We start from the raw sequence: 17912 nt of genomic DNA, 5'->3' as shown, positions 1-17912 counted from the left end.
CTGTCATGGTACTGCTCAAGTTTACGGCAAAATGTAATGTCTGACTATATATATTACTGAGCTCAAGCAGGCTTAAATAAGCGGAACGTGACCAGGACGCGTTGAATTCATTCAACACTCAGCGGCTCCAGTACGAGCTTAACTTCAACGCTGCTTTAACCCTTGAAAAAAGGCTCAAAAGAAACTGCTTACGTCCGCCATCCTCCCTCTTTGTACCCATACGCCAGCCGCCTCAGTCCGAATGAACTGCGCATTCAAAAGAGATCTGGCTTGGTCATTTTCTCAGACCTTGAGACCTCGGTTGACGAGTCACCGGAGGTGCATTCAAACAGATTTTAGAACAACGAAGCCGTCGAGGAATCTACTACTTGCACATTTATCTTCAAAAGCAGAGAAACGAGGTCTTCGGTTGTCAAGTCCACAGTCGCGGTCATTTCATTCCACAACTAGTGCGTAACACTACATCGTTGAACGACAACAAAAACTAACTCCAGTTATTTCAGCTTCCGCACACGGTGATATAACACGACCTGAACCCGGAACAGGGTGCGCCTTGACGTAGTGGAAGTTCATACTCGTATTCTGAACACGTCCTTCGTCATAGGATCAAAGTGAACTTCAAGGATTCTAAAGGTAATCTGATCAAGACGATTGAAGCAAACGAAGGGGATGATATTCTAGGAATTGCTCATGAATATGACATTGACCTCGAAGGTTCGTCAATGCCTATGGAATTACCAAATTTTTCTTTCTACTTATTTTCCCTTGAAGGTGCATGCGAAGGCTCGGTTGCATGTTCAACATGTCATGTTATTCTAAGTCCAGAATATTATGATCTTCTACCGGAACCCGAGGACGACGAAAACGATATGCTCGATATGGCGTTTGGCTTGACAGATACAAGTAGACTGGGATGTCAAGTCAAGTTAACGAAGGAGCTGGATGGAATCACAGCAACCCTTCCTAGTGCTACGAGAAATATGTTTGTAGATGGTCAGGAGCCTGTCGTATACGCATCTCTCAAAATACTAATTTTCGGAATCCAGGGAAGAAACCTACGCATCATTAAATATCAGAACTAACACAAGCTATAACACGTTTCTAAATAGTACAGTTCTTTCAAAGACAGAAATATACCTTTCAAGGTCGACCCAACCGTCTAATGCTTCATACGCTATGTATAGTATCGAAACTCTTCACATCTGTGGTACTATGAAGCCGCAGAAATTGCCTTGCCAGAATATTTGTGAGCTGTTTCAAGCGGAATCAAGTATCGATATTCACACTGACAGCTATGTTGGATTTTTTTTGTCGTGTTGATGACTGTCGCCTTTTCTCTGGCCACTGCTCTCGGCCCAGTACTCGCCCTCAAGTGTAACACGGGTGTAGCCTCGTGACGGTAGCAGGTGCGTTGCTCTACTATCTCTTCAAGACTCGATATACTATTGCTCACTGTCAGCACTGCCATCCCATTCGCAATCTGTGCTTACATACATCACATCACTCTCTGTGGGACTCTGTCTTTGGACGGAGCCGTGTATCAATCTATCTCTAATTCGAGACGGACGAGGGGCTAAATACCTGGTGCTAGAGAGACTAAGGATAGCCTCAATTCAAAAAACAACTCCATTCTTGAATTTCAACTCTGACCGATGAGCGCTCAGCGCGTCCTTGTAGATGGAGTCACTTCTATTCACTTTGAAATCACTTGCAGCGTGTGCAGCTGTTCGCAGCAGGTTCGCACCCTGGGCTTTCAACTGATCTGGTCAGTGGTGAGGATCAGGTGAGGATCATCAGAGGATGAAAGGAAAATTGAAGAACTATGATATTGCCCCCACTGATGGCCCTGTATCATTAATTTGCAAATATAGCAATCTGTACGCGAGACTTCGCAATTAAATATCGCGAAAGAACAGTCTCACCAGCTTCCACAGGTGGACTACTCATAGGAACCCCCAGGCTCTCAGAGCCTCTACAGCTGTATAATTGAAAGTCGGATCCGCCCAACATGCCCAAAACGTTTCGAACCTTCCGGTTATACCGACACAGCCCGATCTTCAACCAGAATATGAGCCCAAATGAGCCCTGTTTCGAATTTTTGCCATCAATCGTTTACAACCCTTGTTACCGCGATACGCTTTTTTTTCGTATATAAGGGGGTGGTGAGAACTTTTGCCCGGTATATTGCTTTCTCTCTTGGCTTGGGCTCTTTTGCTTCATTTTTCAACTTCACGCCCAGGCTTCGTTCGCTCGTTTTGGACTTTTCCGCCGAATCTTTTCTAGCTCCTCGTACTACTTATTATCAGTTCTTACAACCATGTCTCGCAAAGCTCCCTCCAAGCCTCTTCCCAAGTTTGACGTCGGTTTGTTGCATTTTGCAAACCGTTAGGAGCTCTAGATCTGACGCTATTTTATTCAGGTGAAGATTACACACTCCTTTATGCCCTGGGTGAAGGAGCCTATGGCTCCGTCGTTGCTGCTGTTCACAAACCAACTGGACGACGCGTTGCTATTAAAAAAGTGTTGCCATTCGATCATATACTATTTGCTTTACGAACTCTCAGGGAGTTGAAGCTGCTGAAATATTTCTCGGAGGAATGTTCAAACGAAAACGTTAGTGTCTATCTTGTCCGTTTTACGATATTGATCGCTCATCGTTGGGATCATAGATTATCTCTGTTCTTGATATCATCAAACCTACCTCTTTTGAATCCTTCAATGAGATTTACTGTGTGTCCTAACAATTCCTTCATTCCTGCTTGCACTGATATCCAAATCAGTTGTACAGGAATTCATGCAAACTGATCTCCACCGTGTTATCCGAACTCAACCTCTCACCGACGATCATTGTCAATACTTCATATATCAAACCCTCCGCGCGCTGAAGACTATCCACAGTGCAGACATCGTTCATCGGGATCTCAAACCAGCGAATTTGCTCTTGAACGCCAACTGTGACCTTAAAGTTTGTGATTACGGTCTTGCCCGTAGTTTGAAGGCTGGGTTTGAAAAGGTGAAGGTTGGTGAGGGTGTAATGACGGAATATGTTGCGACGAGATGGTATCGGGCACCCGAAATCATGTTGAGCTTCAAGATGTATACGAAGGCGATTGACATGTGGGCTATTGGGTGCATCCTCGCAGAGCTGATTTCAGGAAGACCCTTATTCCCTGGTCGTGACTATTCACACCAACTCGATTTGATTCTTGATGTTATCGGTATGTCTTCCGAACAAGCGGCTACGGCAGCGCGATGTTGATATGTGTCTTCTTATGTAGGAACGCCTACCGTGGACGAGTTTTACGCCATTACGTCTCGCAGATCGAAGGAGTACATCCGTTCCCTGCCAATCAAGAAGCCCAAGAGCTTTTCATCTCTCTTCCCTCACGCTTCCGCAGACGCAATCGACTTCTTGAATAAGACACTCGTGAGTCCTTTGGCTGGATTTTTATTAAACGAATATCTAATTTGTGTTCTTAGACATTTGATCCCCAAAGGCGGATGGCGGTTGAAGAGGCACTCAAACATCCCTATGTCGCTGCTTACCATGACGCTGAGGATGAGCCAGCTGCTCCATCACTCGATCCGGAGTATTTCCAATTTGAAGGTGAGTACATTTCATTTATTCCGCTAGCTGGCCATTGATAAATGGCTCGTTCTAGCACACAAAGAGCAGCTATCAAAGGAACAGCTTAAAGAGCTCTTGTTTGACGAAGTGATGTCGTTCAAACCGGTCATCGATAACACTCTCAAGACAGCCGCATCCTAGTCTTCGCCTGAGTGTAGTCTATGCTTTCCAACTAAGTACATCATATACATCACAGCTAAACGCACATTATTATCACATTCATTTTGCATTTAACTTATTATTTGTTTCATTTGACTTTGACATTCGTTGCACTACCCTCTTCTACTACAATTACTGCATGTATGCATACTCCATGTTACATGACATCAGGTATCGTCAGTGGTGTTGTTTTGTTTGCTTCTAAAGAGCGTAGCTAATCAAGTAAGCACAGTGCAAACGATACTCAGGATCTATCTTAAGCTGCGATTGACCTACGAAAACTTAGGAAGCGTTTGGAATAGTTTTAATCTGTTGTAACCTATTTAGACTATGTAGGGCAGTCACGGTTGAGAGATCGTTACCCATGCTCTGCTGAGGACGAAGTATCCATTTTCTGATGTGCCAGTGGCTCACGTTCTTCCCCTCATTTACACGCTTCAGCGATTTCAACAAATTCTGCATAACTATACTTTAAGTACATAGAATTACACACATATGTTTAGACACTAGATAAGGTATACACAAGCTTGATAAATAATGCCAGACAAATACACATCGATTATCACCCAACGATCACACGCAGGTGCTCGATGAGGGTTTTGGCGGCGGAAAAAATACTCGCGGAAAGATTTCGTTTAGTTTTACAGGTAGAGTCGTTGACTCTGCCTTCTGAGAGTCAGGAGGTGGTGTAGTAAAAACGATGTTGATTTGTGGATCTACCTCCTCCCGCGAAATTCTCTGCCCCCAAGGTTTTATTTTCTCCTCGACCTTTGCTTCGTCATCGTCCGGAATATGGTCGCTGTGATCGTACTGGTATGCAGGGAATTTGTAACCCTCCGCGCGGAGGCGCTCCCGTGCACAACTGATACATTCCGGTACACAATGTGTAGTAGGTGCAGATGCAGTACAGTCTTCGAAATCGTCTTCGTCGTCCAGATTATCGCATTCTTCATAAAGTTCTGGATACTCGATCTTGTAGATGACTGCACTGATAGAGCAAAGGTAGCAGTTTGGAGGGCACTCGTGTCCCTCAAGAAGTTCTGTTGTAGAAGTCAGTGAATTTGAAGCGGATTGGTTAACCCAGGGGTTCACTTTACCTTCATCTGATTCGTCTTCCTCGAATTCGCTTTCATTATCCACAATAAGTGTGCGAATAGCAGAAGGGGAGTGCATATTCGGAATGCCACGATTGAGGGCCCTTGACGGAGTAGCTGGGAGTTTGGAATACCAACGGTCGAATGACGGACGTTCACAGTCGAAAGACGTGTCAAACGAACTCTGAAGCCTTAATGAGCGTACTAGAAAAATGGCCATGGTTATAAACTACCTCGAAGTCCATGTCATATTCGTCATCTGCGCTATAGTCGTCTTCGCCATCTTCCTCCAGAATCAGCAGGGTGCTAAGTGCGTCTCGTTCATGCCTACCCAAAGGATAGGGACAAGCCGCCTCTGCAAAGGAGCGATTGTGAAGCATAGTAGGATCCATCGTTAATCAAGTAGAGAGAGTTCGTGTCGGACCAGAGCTTCAATGCAGGTCTATAGATGAAAAGAGAGAATCTAAATCGTACACCCTTTAAATACCACCTTGATTCAGCTTTCCCAGCGAAATTCCTTATTGTTTACATTTGCCTGCGATATCTTTTGTTTCTGCAGCGTGACCGCGCAGAACTCATTGTTCTCCTGTTATGGTTCAGAGGCTATGTCAGAAGGGGATCACGCATGTTGGTATTTAGCTATTTAGCAATCTGCCAAAGCTGTATTCATTAACTTACAAGTCGAACAAAAAATCAGTGTCGAGTCGAGCCTATGTCGCTTTAATTGCACAAACGCGTCACAAGAGCTCATGTCGAGCTTGAGAGCGAGCAGCGTGAGTTTTTCGAAGGGTTCAGGATCTGCAAAGAATCTTAAAATACCTCAGACATGCCGCCGGTAGTCGTTCGGGGGGAAAAGCCGATTGGCCCCTGTACTATTTTGATAGCCGCCGGAAATGAGATTATTTTCCCACATCCTTGATCTCCATGGTCAACCCAGTCAAGACCAAACTGGCGTTCGAACTTGACTCTGTACTTCGATCACGACCATCACCAGGAAAGCTGGCTGCTCTTGCTACTATTGCGCTCGGTCAATAACACTGCGAACATTTTTGCCATAATAACGTAACCATTTTGTTCTGGATTCAGTCTTCGAGAAGAAGAGTGAGAAGGCGTGGCTACGAAGTGCCAGAACGATCAAAAAGGAACGAAGAATTCCAAACAGTGGACCGCATAAGGTTGGGTAGTAGCTCAACGCCAACTTGGTCGAGCGCAGGTTTTGTTACGGAATTCATATCGGTCTCAAAGCAGGAAAAGGTCCACGCTTTGACACCAATCTTTGGCAATTGGACGATTCCTCGGCCTCCTTGATCCTCGAAGCTCACAGTCTGAGATATGTCTCGTGATTCTAGCGGGTCATTCACCAGTTCGAATTCCGCAGCGCTGTATCAATCATCTAACCAGTCACTAAATCCTCCAACTTCAACTTCCTCTGCGCCATCGCCTTCTTCATCATCGCATTCATATCCAGATGCAACTTCAGCACCGCCTCTCCCACCTCTTCAAGTGGTCCCTGCGCTCCCGCCAGACCGCCCAAAGCGTAAGCGTCTTGCGCGAGCATGTAATTCTTGCCATAAGAGCAAGCGAAGATGCGACGGAACTGCACCTTGTAGCAACTGCTATTTCGCCAGTAAACCATGTATCTATACAGACTCCAGTGGGAGAACCGTACCTGCACCTCGGGCTGCCGTTATAGGTCCTGGTAATATCCCACCTAATGCAGGTACAGGGAGCAATGTACAGCATCCCATCGAGAGAACGCAACACATGGGCGCTCAGGATGCGAATCCCTCTATAGGAAGTAGATCATTTCGTCCTCAGCACAGCTTATATGGACACGCTGGCCCACCTTATTATCTTCCACCGCCATCGCTCCCTCCTTTACTCCCTCATCCACAACAGACTCAGCCTCCCTCCTCTTCACATGAACATTCATATTCTACCCAATCTTCCTCTTCCAACCTCTATGCAATTTCGTCCGTTCCTAGGCATGAGTGGGATGGCAACGAGTCGTCTTCTATACTCTCTCACCCAGAACATCTTTCCAGAAAACGTCAAAGACAAGATAGTACCGATTTTGCTTCACCGGTATCACTCGATACAAATTGGGCCAGGGAAAACGAGTACCAGCAAACTGTCGATCTTCCTGGACATCGGAGTACTACTTTTGAAACGACCCCGCTGGGCGGATACGCCACGCGGCCATCCATCGTACTGGAACCTGCACTCACGCGAGAATTGACCAATCGTGCGTATTTCCTTACTATGTTTTACTCAGTCCACAGTTTGTTATTTTCCCTCAGTTCTAAATTCCATTTTGCATTTCCATATCCTCTTTCTCTGTGAACCCTTCAACGTCACCCGTGACCAAATCTTTGCGCTTGCTCCTGTATACAGGGTAATTGGACGTTTCCCGCTGTTTCGTCATTCAATCAAATTGCGCCTTCTGAGATTTTCTGGTGCTCAGGACCCCTCTTTGCGCTGAGCGAATAATGTTTGGTACGGCGTTCCGCCTTGTATTCTGTAAAACATACAAAAATTTCACATTGCCCTTCAAATCCCTGCAGCTTGTTTATCTGTGCTCCCCTGGTTACTAATTTTTTTCGCCCTAGTTTTCTTCACGCATTCACATCCCATGGTCATGATAATACACAAACCATCTTTCACAAATGCGGTTACAATGAACCAGGTGCCGATGTATCTGCTGTATGTAAGTGTTGCGCCATTATCCAAACTTTTTTCTCTTGCGTTTCGTCGTTTCTGAATACTTCAACCCTTCTCCGCGTTTTTATCGGCGTTGTTGATCCTTCTTACATCAGAAAGCCAGCCAGCTGACTGATTATTTTCGTTGATCTTTGGTCACCGATATTCACACAGGCTGTCTGTGCACTTGCATCTCGACATTCCAAACAGCCATCACTTGCAGCAACTCCGCGGCGCTTATCGGGAAGACATTTTGCGGATGAAGCAGTGAGGTTGATGTTCGAAATTCCGAAAAACTCCAACTCAGATCATAGTACCGACAAAAGCAGAGATGCCGCAGCAGAGCCCTCGAGCACGGACGATCTTTACCGCGGAGTTCTGGTCCTTCCTGCTTCGCTTTACACAGCTCAGACGCTTTGTCTTCTTACAGTATATGAATTACTCGCCTGGGAGCAGAAACCCTCGACCGTTGCTCGCAATTTTACGCGTGCTGGAGGCTCTACTGATCAGGATCCGAAGTTGATTTCACCTCAAGGAGAACGATTTCGTCAACTCACACTTCAGATGCTTCAAGAGCTTGGCGTACACAAACCTACATATCCGCTTTTAACTCCTGTACCGAGCCAGGCATTCATCGAGGAGAGCATTGAAAAGGAATGCGTAAGGTCAGTTTTCGCAACTATTGAAGGTCAGTTTGGCAATCATGAACTAAACGTGAATTTGACAGAAGAATCTTCTGGCTTATATACATATTGGATTGTATGCGAGAAATTTACTATCAAGGTGAGGGCCAGTTACGAGGAGGTAGTGGGCGAGGATATCATAGTGGAGGAAATCTTAATGGCGAAATCTCATCGCATCATACTGATGCGCAAGGTAGCGTCGAGTCCACAGGAGGCTCACAGCCGTCAACAAATGCCGCCTCTTTACCTCAATTCACGAGTACGACGACTGACCCATCATTTGATTCACCCCCATTTTCTCATTATAATGCCTCTATGTCCTTTTCCCCTTCCAAGCGTGCTTTCTCGAATGGGTTCATAGGCTTCAGTTCGGAAGAATTACGCGTTCGTTTACCGGTTGACGAGACGAGTTTCGAGATGGGGGCAGTGCACGAGTGTCTACCCGGTGAGTTTCCCTATGTGACCTACGTTTTTGAAATGTTGGACAGCTTCTCAAGAATTTCTTTTTAGAGTATCTTTACCTTCCTTCTGCGCCCTTGCCTTCAACACATCTACCGTCTCATAAGGCTACGGCGACGGGCTCAGAACTTGCTCAGACAATTAGAATCCTCAGTATATACAACAAAATTGAGCGCACACTGGATGGGTTATACCAGCCTCCCCTCCAGGCGGCAAAAAGTGATCCAATATCTTTCTCCAAGCATCACGTCCGCCATTATCAAGCTCGCGCCTCTTTTAGTTCTGCCCTTGTAGAGGATCATGAACTTTTCTCCGTATGGGATGAATCTCATCCTTCTTTTCTTCGCTGGGATGAGGGCGAGAATGTGGTAGTACAGAAAAGCATGCTTGAAACAAATTCAAATACTGGTGCATGGTGCTTTTGTCTCATAGCACTTTTAGAAGCGAGCTGTATCATGGGATTAGGTATGGGAAGGCGGGCTGTGCACGGCGAGAGTTGGCCACATCGCGAAGATTCTACAACCATGAAGGCTGTCGATTATACAGGGTCCATGGCATCAAATGGAGGCGCACGAATTGGAATCAATCAAGTTGATTCGGAGCCTAATTGGTGGAAGGTGAAGCATAGAAAAGACAGACCTGGCGAGACGGATTTGGATTGGGGTGTTAGAAGGCTAGACAGTGTGCTGGAAACTTTAGGTGAACGCGCTGCGTACAGTGCCGCCAGTGAGTATCATTCCTAGTTGCATATCCGTCGTTTTCACTCTATTACTGTCAGTGGGCGCCTGGATATGGCCTCTCATGAAATACATGCATCGCGATGATGACAAAATTCAGAAAGGATTGGACGGGTTTGAAGAGTTCTGCGGGGTTCGGATGGATAAACTTGCCGGAAATCATTGGGGAGCTTCCCCGACTCGTACCGGGAAATATGGCGAACTGGGAGATACGGAAATGGCGGATGCTACGTTCTTGAGTGCCGAGCCTCCATTTACCACTCATCAGCACGGACATGTTCATCAGCCAGTGCTAGATTCCCAGACCTCCAACTCATCTGCCCCTGTCTCCTCTGCCTCCTCCACATATATCGGGTCGGAAAATCAGCTACCGCTATTGCAAATGCAAAAAACAACACTCCCTTCGCTAAAATCGAGCGGGCTACTCGATTGGTCAAGTCGATCATCACTTGGCTCGCATCCAGGACCTGCTCCCTTGCATGATCATTCACTGGTCCAATTAAACGTAGGAACTGTCCATCCCAACGCTTATGCAGGAAGTGCATCTCCAACAAGAACATCTGGGTCGTTGATTAATCCGACTGCTAGTTCAACGATATCCGGACCCTTGGTGGCGAGTGAACCGAGCCCGTCAACGGAGACGGTGGATACTTCACTTTGCATTCCTTCGGCCCAATGTGGGACTTCGAATACACAACCAGGGAGGTCAGGTCTGAGCTGGATGATGAATGAATAAAAGAAGGTTAGACCTGCATATACGATGTTATATCACGTTCCAATATTCATAACTCTTCGAACTTTTCACTCTTTCTTTGGGGCCTGGGGTTTCTACAGTTGTGACAAATATATATCTCTGCTATTCAAATCTTCAAAGCTGGGATGTATCCAAGTATCATTGTCCAGATAATATCATAATAATTCATTTACATAAATACGAAATTACTTTTTTTAGGTTTCTGATGCTTCTCTTGTTCATATGGCCTGATTTCGAGCTCGTCTCACATTCTTCTTCTTGTCGTGAATAAAACTCGTCGCCCTCACTTTTTTACTCACTCGTACTTGTACAAATGGATAAGTCCACACGAAGAGCCAAGTTTGAAGGCGTTTGGAACGTGATTCACGATGAGCTATTGGCTCATTTGAAGGCTTGCGGAATGCCAGCAGAGGCTCAGGAGTGGTATTCTGAGGTCTGTTTCCGAAAAACAATTCTTTGCATTTGCATCTGACCGTTTTATCAGAACTTGCATTACAATGTTCCCGGTGGAAAGTTGAACCGTGGAATGTCAGTGGTGGACACTGTCGAAATTCTTAAGGGCCGTCCGTTGACAGATGAAGAATACCTCCAAGTCGCTGTATTAGGATGGGGCGTCGAGCTCGTATGTTTCTGAACAAATAATGTATCCTTCATTTCTCACTGTCGCAAAGCAGCTTCAAGCTTTCTTTCTTGTCACTGACGATCTCATGGACTCTTCCATAACTCGCCGAGGTCAACCGTGCTGGTATCGCGTTCCGAAAATTGGCCTTGTCGCTGTGAACGACGCGTTCATGCTCGAAGGAGCGATTTATCATCTACTCAAACGTCATTTCAAGAAAGAGCCATACTATGTCGATTTGCTCGAATTGTTCCACGAGATTTCGTATCAGACAGAGATTGGGCAGTTGATTGACCTGATCACCGCACCAGAGGATGCAGTTGATTTGAGCAAATTTTCATTACAAAAGTACGTAGCCTTTTCAAGCTTTTCGCGTCCACAGATAGCCACAGATAGTATGCTAACTATCATCAACACACCTATAGACACTCGATGATCGTGGTTTATAAAACTGCTTTCTACTCCTTCTACTTGCCTGTTGCGTTGGCAATGCTATTTTGCTGCGTTCCCACTTTGTACACCCGCCTAATTCCGCCTCCGCAGTGGCTCCTTACGAGGTAGCGAAGAGTATCCTTATTCCTCTGGGCGAATATTTTCAGATTCAAGACGATTTTCTCGACTTTGCTGGAGTTCCTGCGCAGATCGGTAAAGTTGGGACCGACATCATTGATAATAAATGTTCGTGGTGCATCAACACTGCACTAGTCTCTCACCTCATACGCCCAGTAAATCAAGGTAGTAGCCTTTGCCAAAGGGGGTGGTTTGGCTAAGGCTGTTGTCATAGAGTACCACTATCTACCTCTAGCGGAATAAAAGCTGGATATTTCATATAAACTCAGTAGTACTCTAACTTACATACACACTATATATATGCCATTGTATTCAATTCCCGACCTTGAGAAATTTACCCGACGTACACTTCCCGACGCCCGTACCCTGTGTACTTTCTGAGGCATAATAACACTTGCTACTTAAGGTACTACTTCTTTATCGTGGGCTTTACATATATAAGTCATTGTTCCTACTAGGTAGTATTTGTAGGAGGGAGGACCAGCATTGGAGCTCGACGACGGTGTTCAGAAATGCGGACCGTGAGCGCTTATTTGCTGCCTCGTTGTTGTTGACAGCGAGCTCAAGGCAGAGCAATAGTGCAGACTGCCCTCGGACCTTGCGGGAACAGCTGGTAGTATATCTGAGCACCTCTTTGTTATCTGACTGTATTTAAATCATAGTAGAACGTTAGTCCACAAGCTGATCTTTGGTTAAGAGCTTGATTATATGTGAGTTCATTGTACTAAATGTTGAGCTCGAGCATACAAAAATAATCTGTGAGTCCCTAAATTCTGGTACAATGCTCTGCACGCATACACATCCAGCATACTACAAAATGACATATATTGCAGTTATATAGGCTACAGTACAATCTTTAGTACCTTTACGGATGTGAACACAATACAGTCATTGATTTTAAGTACTCGGACATGCCTTCTTACTACTCACATAGTTGCAATATATCTCATTTTGTAGTATGCTGGACGTGTATGCGTGCAGAGCACTGTACCAGAATTTAGGGACTCACAGATTATTTTTGTATGCTCGAGCTCAACATTTAGTACAATGAACTCACATATAATCAAGCTCTTAACCAAAGATCAGCTTGTGGACTAACGTTCTACTATGATTTAAATACAGTCAGATAACAAAGAGGTGCTCAGATATACTACCAGCTGTTCCCGCAAGGTCCGAGGGCAGTCTGCACTATTGCTCTGCCTTGAGCTCGCTGTCAACAACAACGAGGCAGCAAATAAGCGCTCACGGTCCGCATTTCTGAACACCGTCGTCGAGCTCCAATGCTGGTCCTCCCTCCTAAAAATACTACCTAGTAGGAACAATGACTTATATACGTAAAGCCCACGATAAAGAAGTAGTACCTTAAGTAGCAAGTGTTATTATGCCTCAGAAAGTACACAGGGTACGGGCGTCGGGAAGTGTACGTCGGGTAAATTTCTCAAGGTCGGGAATTGAATACAATGGCATATATATAGTGTGTATGTAAGTTAGAGTACTACTGAGTTTATATGAAATATCCAGCTTTTATTCCGCTATAGGTAGATAGTGGTACTCTATGACAACAGCCTTAGCCAAACCACCCCCTTTGGCAAAGGCTACTACCTTGATTTACTGGGCGTATGAGGTGTCTAATAAAGCCTATATCGCAAACGCTGATGGCATCTGGTCATTAGTCTCACACCAGGTGACACCTGTCTGAAGGATGCTAATGGGTTGAACATTTTCAAGCGCTTGAACGCTCCAGGGATTGTTTCAGTGTGTAACTCATACTTCTCAGGACGAAGCGTTGTACTGACCAGACACACTCATTCATTCAGCAGTCCAACTACGCGACTGACCAGATACACTCATTCATTCAGCGGTCCAACTACGCGGTGCATCTGAGATTTGAAGACAAACTTGAATTATAATACTTTCACTCACCCAGGCTCGCTGCAACACGCATAGTCTTTCTCTGACGAATCACGAAACCACCGGGAAGCTTTTACCTCTCAAATTCATCGGCCTTTTCGCATCTTCCTTTCCGGCTTTAGGTTCTACAAGCGTGGATCCGATGATCGATACAGAGCTTGGCGGTCTTCCCTCAGAAATTCTCTTCAAGTTCCAGCGCTTGGCTGCGACTTCGGCCTTCTTCGTTGGTTTCGACTCGCCCGTTTTTCCGATTTGATTGTGTAAAAAAGGAGGGGTAGAATCAGTTTGATGCGTGCGCTCGAAGTACGGTGAGAGGGGTAAAGTCTCGAACATGTCTTTCTAATCGTCATTCATCCCTAGGATGTACTCGTACTTGTCTAAAATCCTAGGCCGAAATTTCAAAACATCTGGGGATGAGTGTGAGACTTTTCACTGAGTCAGACTCAGTAGTAATACTTAGGATATGGATCCTATTCGAAGTGTCTGAGTGGTGATCTAGAGGTGAGTCTGATATCACGATTTTTGTCCTTGGCGGTTAAATTCATTGTAAGATCCTCTACAGCAGGCCAAGTTATATAAAACCCATCCCCTGTTCTCTTAGTCCAATCAGATCGAACTAAACCAAGCTATCATGAAATCTGCCTCTGTGATTGCCTACGCTACCTTGGTTGGCGCCGCTGCTGCGTTTGTCGTTCCGCAAGCTCGTGACAGTTCCATGAATTCCACGACCATTGATGACACTTCGTTGCTCAATTACGTTCTCACTTTCAAAAATCTCGAGAATGCTTTCTACGCTGGCGCTTTGAACAGCTTCACTCAGGATGACTTCGTTAATGATAGTCTCCCTACGTGGTCCCGGGCTCGTTTCGAGCAGATAGCTGAGCATCAACAAGCTCACGTTGATCTTTTGAGCAATGCTATCGGTAGTGGCGCAGCCCAGGCCTGCAACTATACATTGTAGGGCGCACATTTTGTTCGTTCAATTCAATTATTTACTTATCATGTCCTGCAGCCCGTACACTTCTCCTTCCACCTTCGCTGCACTGGCGGAAGTTATTTCGGGTGTCTGTGTATCTGCCTTCGTCGGTGCTGCGCAGTACATCACCAGCAGTGATTATCTCACAACCGCTGCCGCCGTTCTCTCCACTGAAGCTCGCCACGCTGCTTGGATCGCTGGACCTGTCAACCATCAGAATGCGTGGTCCGGAGCTCTCGATACGCCCCTTAGCCTCGACGCAGCTTATACGCTTGCTTCGCAATACATTTCTGGGTGCCCATCGTCCAATCCTACCTTGCCTGTAACCGCCTTCTCCTCTCTTACCATTGCGAATGCTTCGCTAGGCCAAGCATCGACAGTTACTGCCAACAATGTTACTGTTGAGGGGCAATATGTTGCGTTCCTTAGCGGGGTTACCCCGACATTTGTGCAAGTTGTGGGAGGACAGGTTGTTGTTCCCACTACCATCATGGGTACTTCGTACGCGGTATTAACGAGTAGCAATGTGTCAGTCGATGATTCGACAATTACCGCAGGGGTAGTGGTGCTACAGTTCCCTTACAATTCCAATGGCGCTCTAGAAATCGCGTAAAGTACTTTCTCTGGTACGGATGTTATTTCATGAGCGTACTCATTCTACTTACGATTTTATCTTTTGTATCGTTTCGCTCGTTGTTATCTTCATGAAATCCATGAACCCTTCACGCAATTTACATGTATGTACATCAGACAATCTATATACGCAATGACTATCTGTTTTTACTGCAATCATCACGATTTTAACGCCAAGAAATAATAAGAGTTTTTTTTTTCTAGTATTTGCGAGTTGACATTACTTTCTGTCCCCTGCGAAACTGAATCTTCATTGTTATCGCGCATTCGTCAATCTCATCGACCATATCACGCACATATAGTTCTTGCCGAATATCGCGATGCAGTGCGTATATCTAATCGCTTTTAACACGAAAGTTAATGAACGCTATTTTCCTCAGCTTCAAAATCACGTCTAAATCTCCACCCCACTTAATTCAGTTCGAGACACGAAGTTGTGCGACAAACCATTGGCGGGACTTGTTCTTCACTGTGGACGAAATTTCACGTCATGTTGAGCCCTGCTGTCAATGATACTGCCTGGTCCGAATCGGATCTCATGTTCAACGTCGTTATCCGAGTCATTTGAACATCGACCAGGAATAGGATCCTATCCCTACGCCCAGGGTTCTTCTCCTGGCACTGTTCTTCCTGGACTTCTAGTACAAGCAGTGGGATAGGGCCCAGAAATTGGTCAGTATCGAGGCCCGAGGATGTAGCTCTCCGATGATCTCGATGGTCTCAATGTAGCACAAGTGGACAGTATGCCGCAGAGTTCAAAACTCAGCCATATTATCGTCCCAGCCAAATCCTCGGGGTCACTTTCCTTGGACAAATAGGCCAGATTGGCAGACGGATTCGCGACAAAAATTGGCCATACAGAATTACCAGACACGAAACTGCTTCCTACGCTGCGCACGCCACTGATACCTGCTTGTTTCCTCCGTGACTAGATCCAACCTGACGCGGACGAGTGAGCGTGCTTGGTTGCTGGAAATCAACGATTTTGGTGAGTTCCCTACATATTTATTGGGTGGTTGTTTCTAGGTTGTTTGTTCAATAGTTTTCCATTATGCATGGTATCTACCTGGATCTGCTCATACGCGATGGACCGTCGCCTCCTCCCCAAAAATCCGTCAGCCAGCATGCTCCATCCATGAACGAACCACATCAAGCCCGACAGTCCTCAACATCGATGTCTGTCAGATACACACAGCGCCGCTGACGGTGTATCATCAGAGATTGGGCTCTCTTGGTCATCGTAGCAGCCGCGGGCTAATACGCTATCAGGATACCTCGAGTCAGGCATCTACTCCAACAAAAATCGAGGCTGTAATTCGTCGATTGCTATGAAGGCGCCGATATTTTGAGAGAGGATACTGTGTGCCTCAAGAGGAGGAGGAGAAGGCAGGTGTGAAGGTTACATTTGTCACTGATGGAAAAGATTTGAACATTCAGCGTATTATTCGAGAGAACCATGGTGGATTATAGAGGCTATGCATGCTTGTATCTTTAATTCAGGGAATTGCACCTGATGGGATTCTACTACAGAGAGTTAGAGATACCAAAAAGATCACAAATCTAGTGGAGCTCAGCGTACATCTTCCTCTGTTCATTCTCGAGGGCCGATTCATCCGGTCCTCGCACGCTGATTGACCACTCACAATAGAGAACATACAAGGGAGAAAGTCGGGAAGACAAGAGTCTTCAATAACCTGGACTTGGAGGCATGCGACTCAGGCCAAGTTTTGGGACGATTATCCTTTCTATTTCATTGGATGAATTTGACGAATATGATGCCTTCTCCTCGCCTGTCCCGGATAATTTGCGCTTCTTGGGTCCCACCCAATAACTCTCGAGATAATTATGGTCAATTACTGGTCAATGCTGCTGAGCAGAGATCAGAATACAGTACTTGGATGAGTGATAAAGTAAGCAACACAGAGGAAGCCTGTATCATATCTCTGAGGCATAACGAAGTTCACTTGTTCCGTTTATCAGGCAAATGTTCATACAAATGGAAAGCAGCTAGCCTGTGACATAGCTGAGCATATGAGACAACTTGAAACAGGATACTTTACTATGTAGTACAGGCATAAATATAACTTGAATGTGAACATACATACATACTTCGACAGCTATGGGTTCATTTTGGTAGTTGGAGGATGACTGTGGGTTTTGACCTAGTTGCGCTGTAATTTAAATCCTCTATGGCAAAGCTTGAGCTTCGATAGGAAGCTCATACTTCAGCTCAAAGGGTTGAATCATTGAGAGAACATTGTTGGTGTGAGTAGTGCCTGCGAGCACGCAAGTCTGCTCTGGATGATACTCTATGGCTGTGGGTCCAGCAGCTTGCATTTCGGGATCCTCATACTTGAGTTCAAAGGGCTGAATATTGTCAGTGTTGGCAGTGGCTGTTTGTGTACAGCTCTGCTCTGGGTGATCCATTGGTCCAGCAGCCTGCACTTCAACAACCCCAATTGTGGAATATGGCTGCGACGTGGCAAGAACATCTATGCCAAGACCGATACGGACAATAATCATTGTAGATGCAATGCCCTACACGTGAATTGTTAAATCCTATTGATCTTTTTTTCTGAAAGACCACTTACCACAACCTGAGTCAATGTGCAAGGTCTTATAATTTCTAAGCCATCATCCGCAAGGCCAACAATTGATAAATTCAGAAACAGCCACGCAAAAAGAAATATTGGAGTGAGTAATGCAGATTCCAGGCTTTAAAGCAAAAGTGCATCAGTAATAGAATGGGCACATAGATATGTGACAAGCTGACATAGGCCCTAAAAAATTTTGACCACGGCGACTGGCAAATAGCTTTTTGAACCTCCGATTTAACCACCATATTCTTCCAGCTAACAATGATTAAATGAGAAGTTTGAGAAATTCTCAGACCCCACCACATCAAAATTACCTATCATTCCGGACAAGTAGAGATTCTGAGCCATTGTCGCAAAAATGTAAATCATTATTACAACTCGAAGGGAGTCCG

General features: G+C 45.4%; 7 protein-coding genes across 7 annotated transcripts; 5 read left to right on the top strand and 2 right to left on the bottom strand.

The window, feature by feature from the left end:
* Positions 1-241: 241 nt before the first annotated feature.
* On the top strand, positions 242-1069 carry C8R40DRAFT_1178662 (2Fe-2S ferredoxin-type domain-containing protein; the record flags this gene model as incomplete). The annotated part of the gene is made up of 5 exons (XM_046232905.1): positions 242-449; positions 504-546; positions 605-714; positions 772-993; positions 1047-1069. The coding sequence occupies 5 exons, from the start codon at positions 242-244 to the stop codon at positions 1067-1069; spliced, it is 606 nt and encodes a 201-aa protein (XP_046078866.1).
* A 1248-nt stretch (positions 1070-2317) lies between these two features.
* C8R40DRAFT_1178661 (putative MAP kinase) lies at positions 2318-3769 on the top strand (the record flags this gene model as incomplete). The annotated part of the gene is made up of 7 exons (XM_046232904.1): positions 2318-2363; positions 2420-2613; positions 2670-2730; positions 2781-3218; positions 3279-3427; positions 3481-3607; positions 3663-3769. 7 exons carry the CDS (start codon positions 2318-2320, stop codon positions 3767-3769), a joined length of 1122 nt encoding a protein of 373 aa, XP_046078865.1.
* A 483-nt stretch (positions 3770-4252) lies between these two features.
* On the bottom strand, positions 4253-5371 carry C8R40DRAFT_916826 (uncharacterized protein). Its single transcript, XM_046236668.1, has 3 exons — positions 5115-5371; positions 4885-5065; positions 4253-4827 (listed from the first exon to the last, which is right to left on the bottom strand). Exons 1-3 carry the CDS (start codon positions 5271-5273, stop codon positions 4361-4363), a joined length of 807 nt encoding a protein of 268 aa, XP_046078864.1. The 5' UTR covers positions 5274-5371; the 3' UTR covers positions 4253-4360.
* A 407-nt stretch (positions 5372-5778) lies between these two features.
* C8R40DRAFT_1137406 (uncharacterized protein) lies at positions 5779-10414 on the top strand (the record flags this gene model as incomplete). The annotated part of the gene is made up of 6 exons (XM_046229429.1): positions 5779-7126; positions 7491-7588; positions 7756-8246; positions 8309-8709; positions 8775-9449; positions 9502-10414. Coding segments are annotated over exons 1-6 (3020 nt in total), but the record flags the coding sequence as incomplete, so codon positions are not given.
* A 113-nt stretch (positions 10415-10527) lies between these two features.
* On the top strand, positions 10528-11603 carry C8R40DRAFT_1164226 (farnesyl pyrophosphate synthetase; the record flags this gene model as incomplete). Its single annotated transcript, XM_046230462.1, has 6 exons — positions 10528-10647; positions 10699-10836; positions 10889-11181; positions 11259-11348; positions 11402-11511; positions 11560-11603. 6 exons carry the CDS (start codon positions 10528-10530, stop codon positions 11601-11603), a joined length of 795 nt encoding a protein of 264 aa, XP_046078862.1.
* Positions 11604-14029: 2426 nt separating this feature from the next.
* Positions 14030-14903, top strand: C8R40DRAFT_1063735 (ferritin-like domain-containing protein; the record flags this gene model as incomplete). Its single annotated transcript, XM_046225545.1, has 2 exons — positions 14030-14271; positions 14327-14903. 2 exons carry the CDS (start codon positions 14030-14032, stop codon positions 14901-14903), a joined length of 819 nt encoding a protein of 272 aa, XP_046078861.1.
* Positions 14904-17110: 2207 nt separating this feature from the next.
* On the bottom strand, positions 17111-17868 carry C8R40DRAFT_1178656 (uncharacterized protein; the record flags this gene model as incomplete). The annotated part of the gene is made up of 4 exons (XM_046232903.1): positions 17111-17461; positions 17515-17638; positions 17697-17775; positions 17835-17868. The coding sequence occupies 4 exons, from the start codon at positions 17866-17868 to the stop codon at positions 17111-17113; spliced, it is 588 nt and encodes a 195-aa protein (XP_046078860.1).
* Between the last annotated feature and the right edge of the window lie 44 nt (positions 17869-17912).

This window comes from Lentinula edodes (assembly GCF_021015755.1).
Source record: "Lentinula edodes strain Le(Bin) 0899 ss11 chromosome Unknown C8R40scaffold_90, whole genome shotgun sequence".
In the NCBI taxonomy this organism is placed as follows: Eukaryota; Fungi; Basidiomycota; class Agaricomycetes; order Agaricales; family Omphalotaceae; genus Lentinula; species Lentinula edodes.
This window is presented reverse-complemented; position numbering and strand designations above follow the sequence as displayed.

Bases quoted from the DNA above. Each gene is read 5' to 3' on its own strand.
- C8R40DRAFT_916826 (XM_046236668.1), bottom strand. From the start codon at position 5,273: ATGGATCCTACTATGCTTCACAATCGCTCCTTTGCAGAGGCGGCTTGT. The intron at 5,066-5,114 runs GTAGTTTATAAC...TTAAGGCTTCAG, and splicing joins AATATGACATGGACTTCGAG to AGTTCGTTTGACACGTCTTT. The intron at 4,828-4,884 runs GTAAAGTGAACC...CTTCTACAACAG, and splicing joins GGAAGACGAATCAGATGAAG to AACTTCTTGAGGGACACGAG.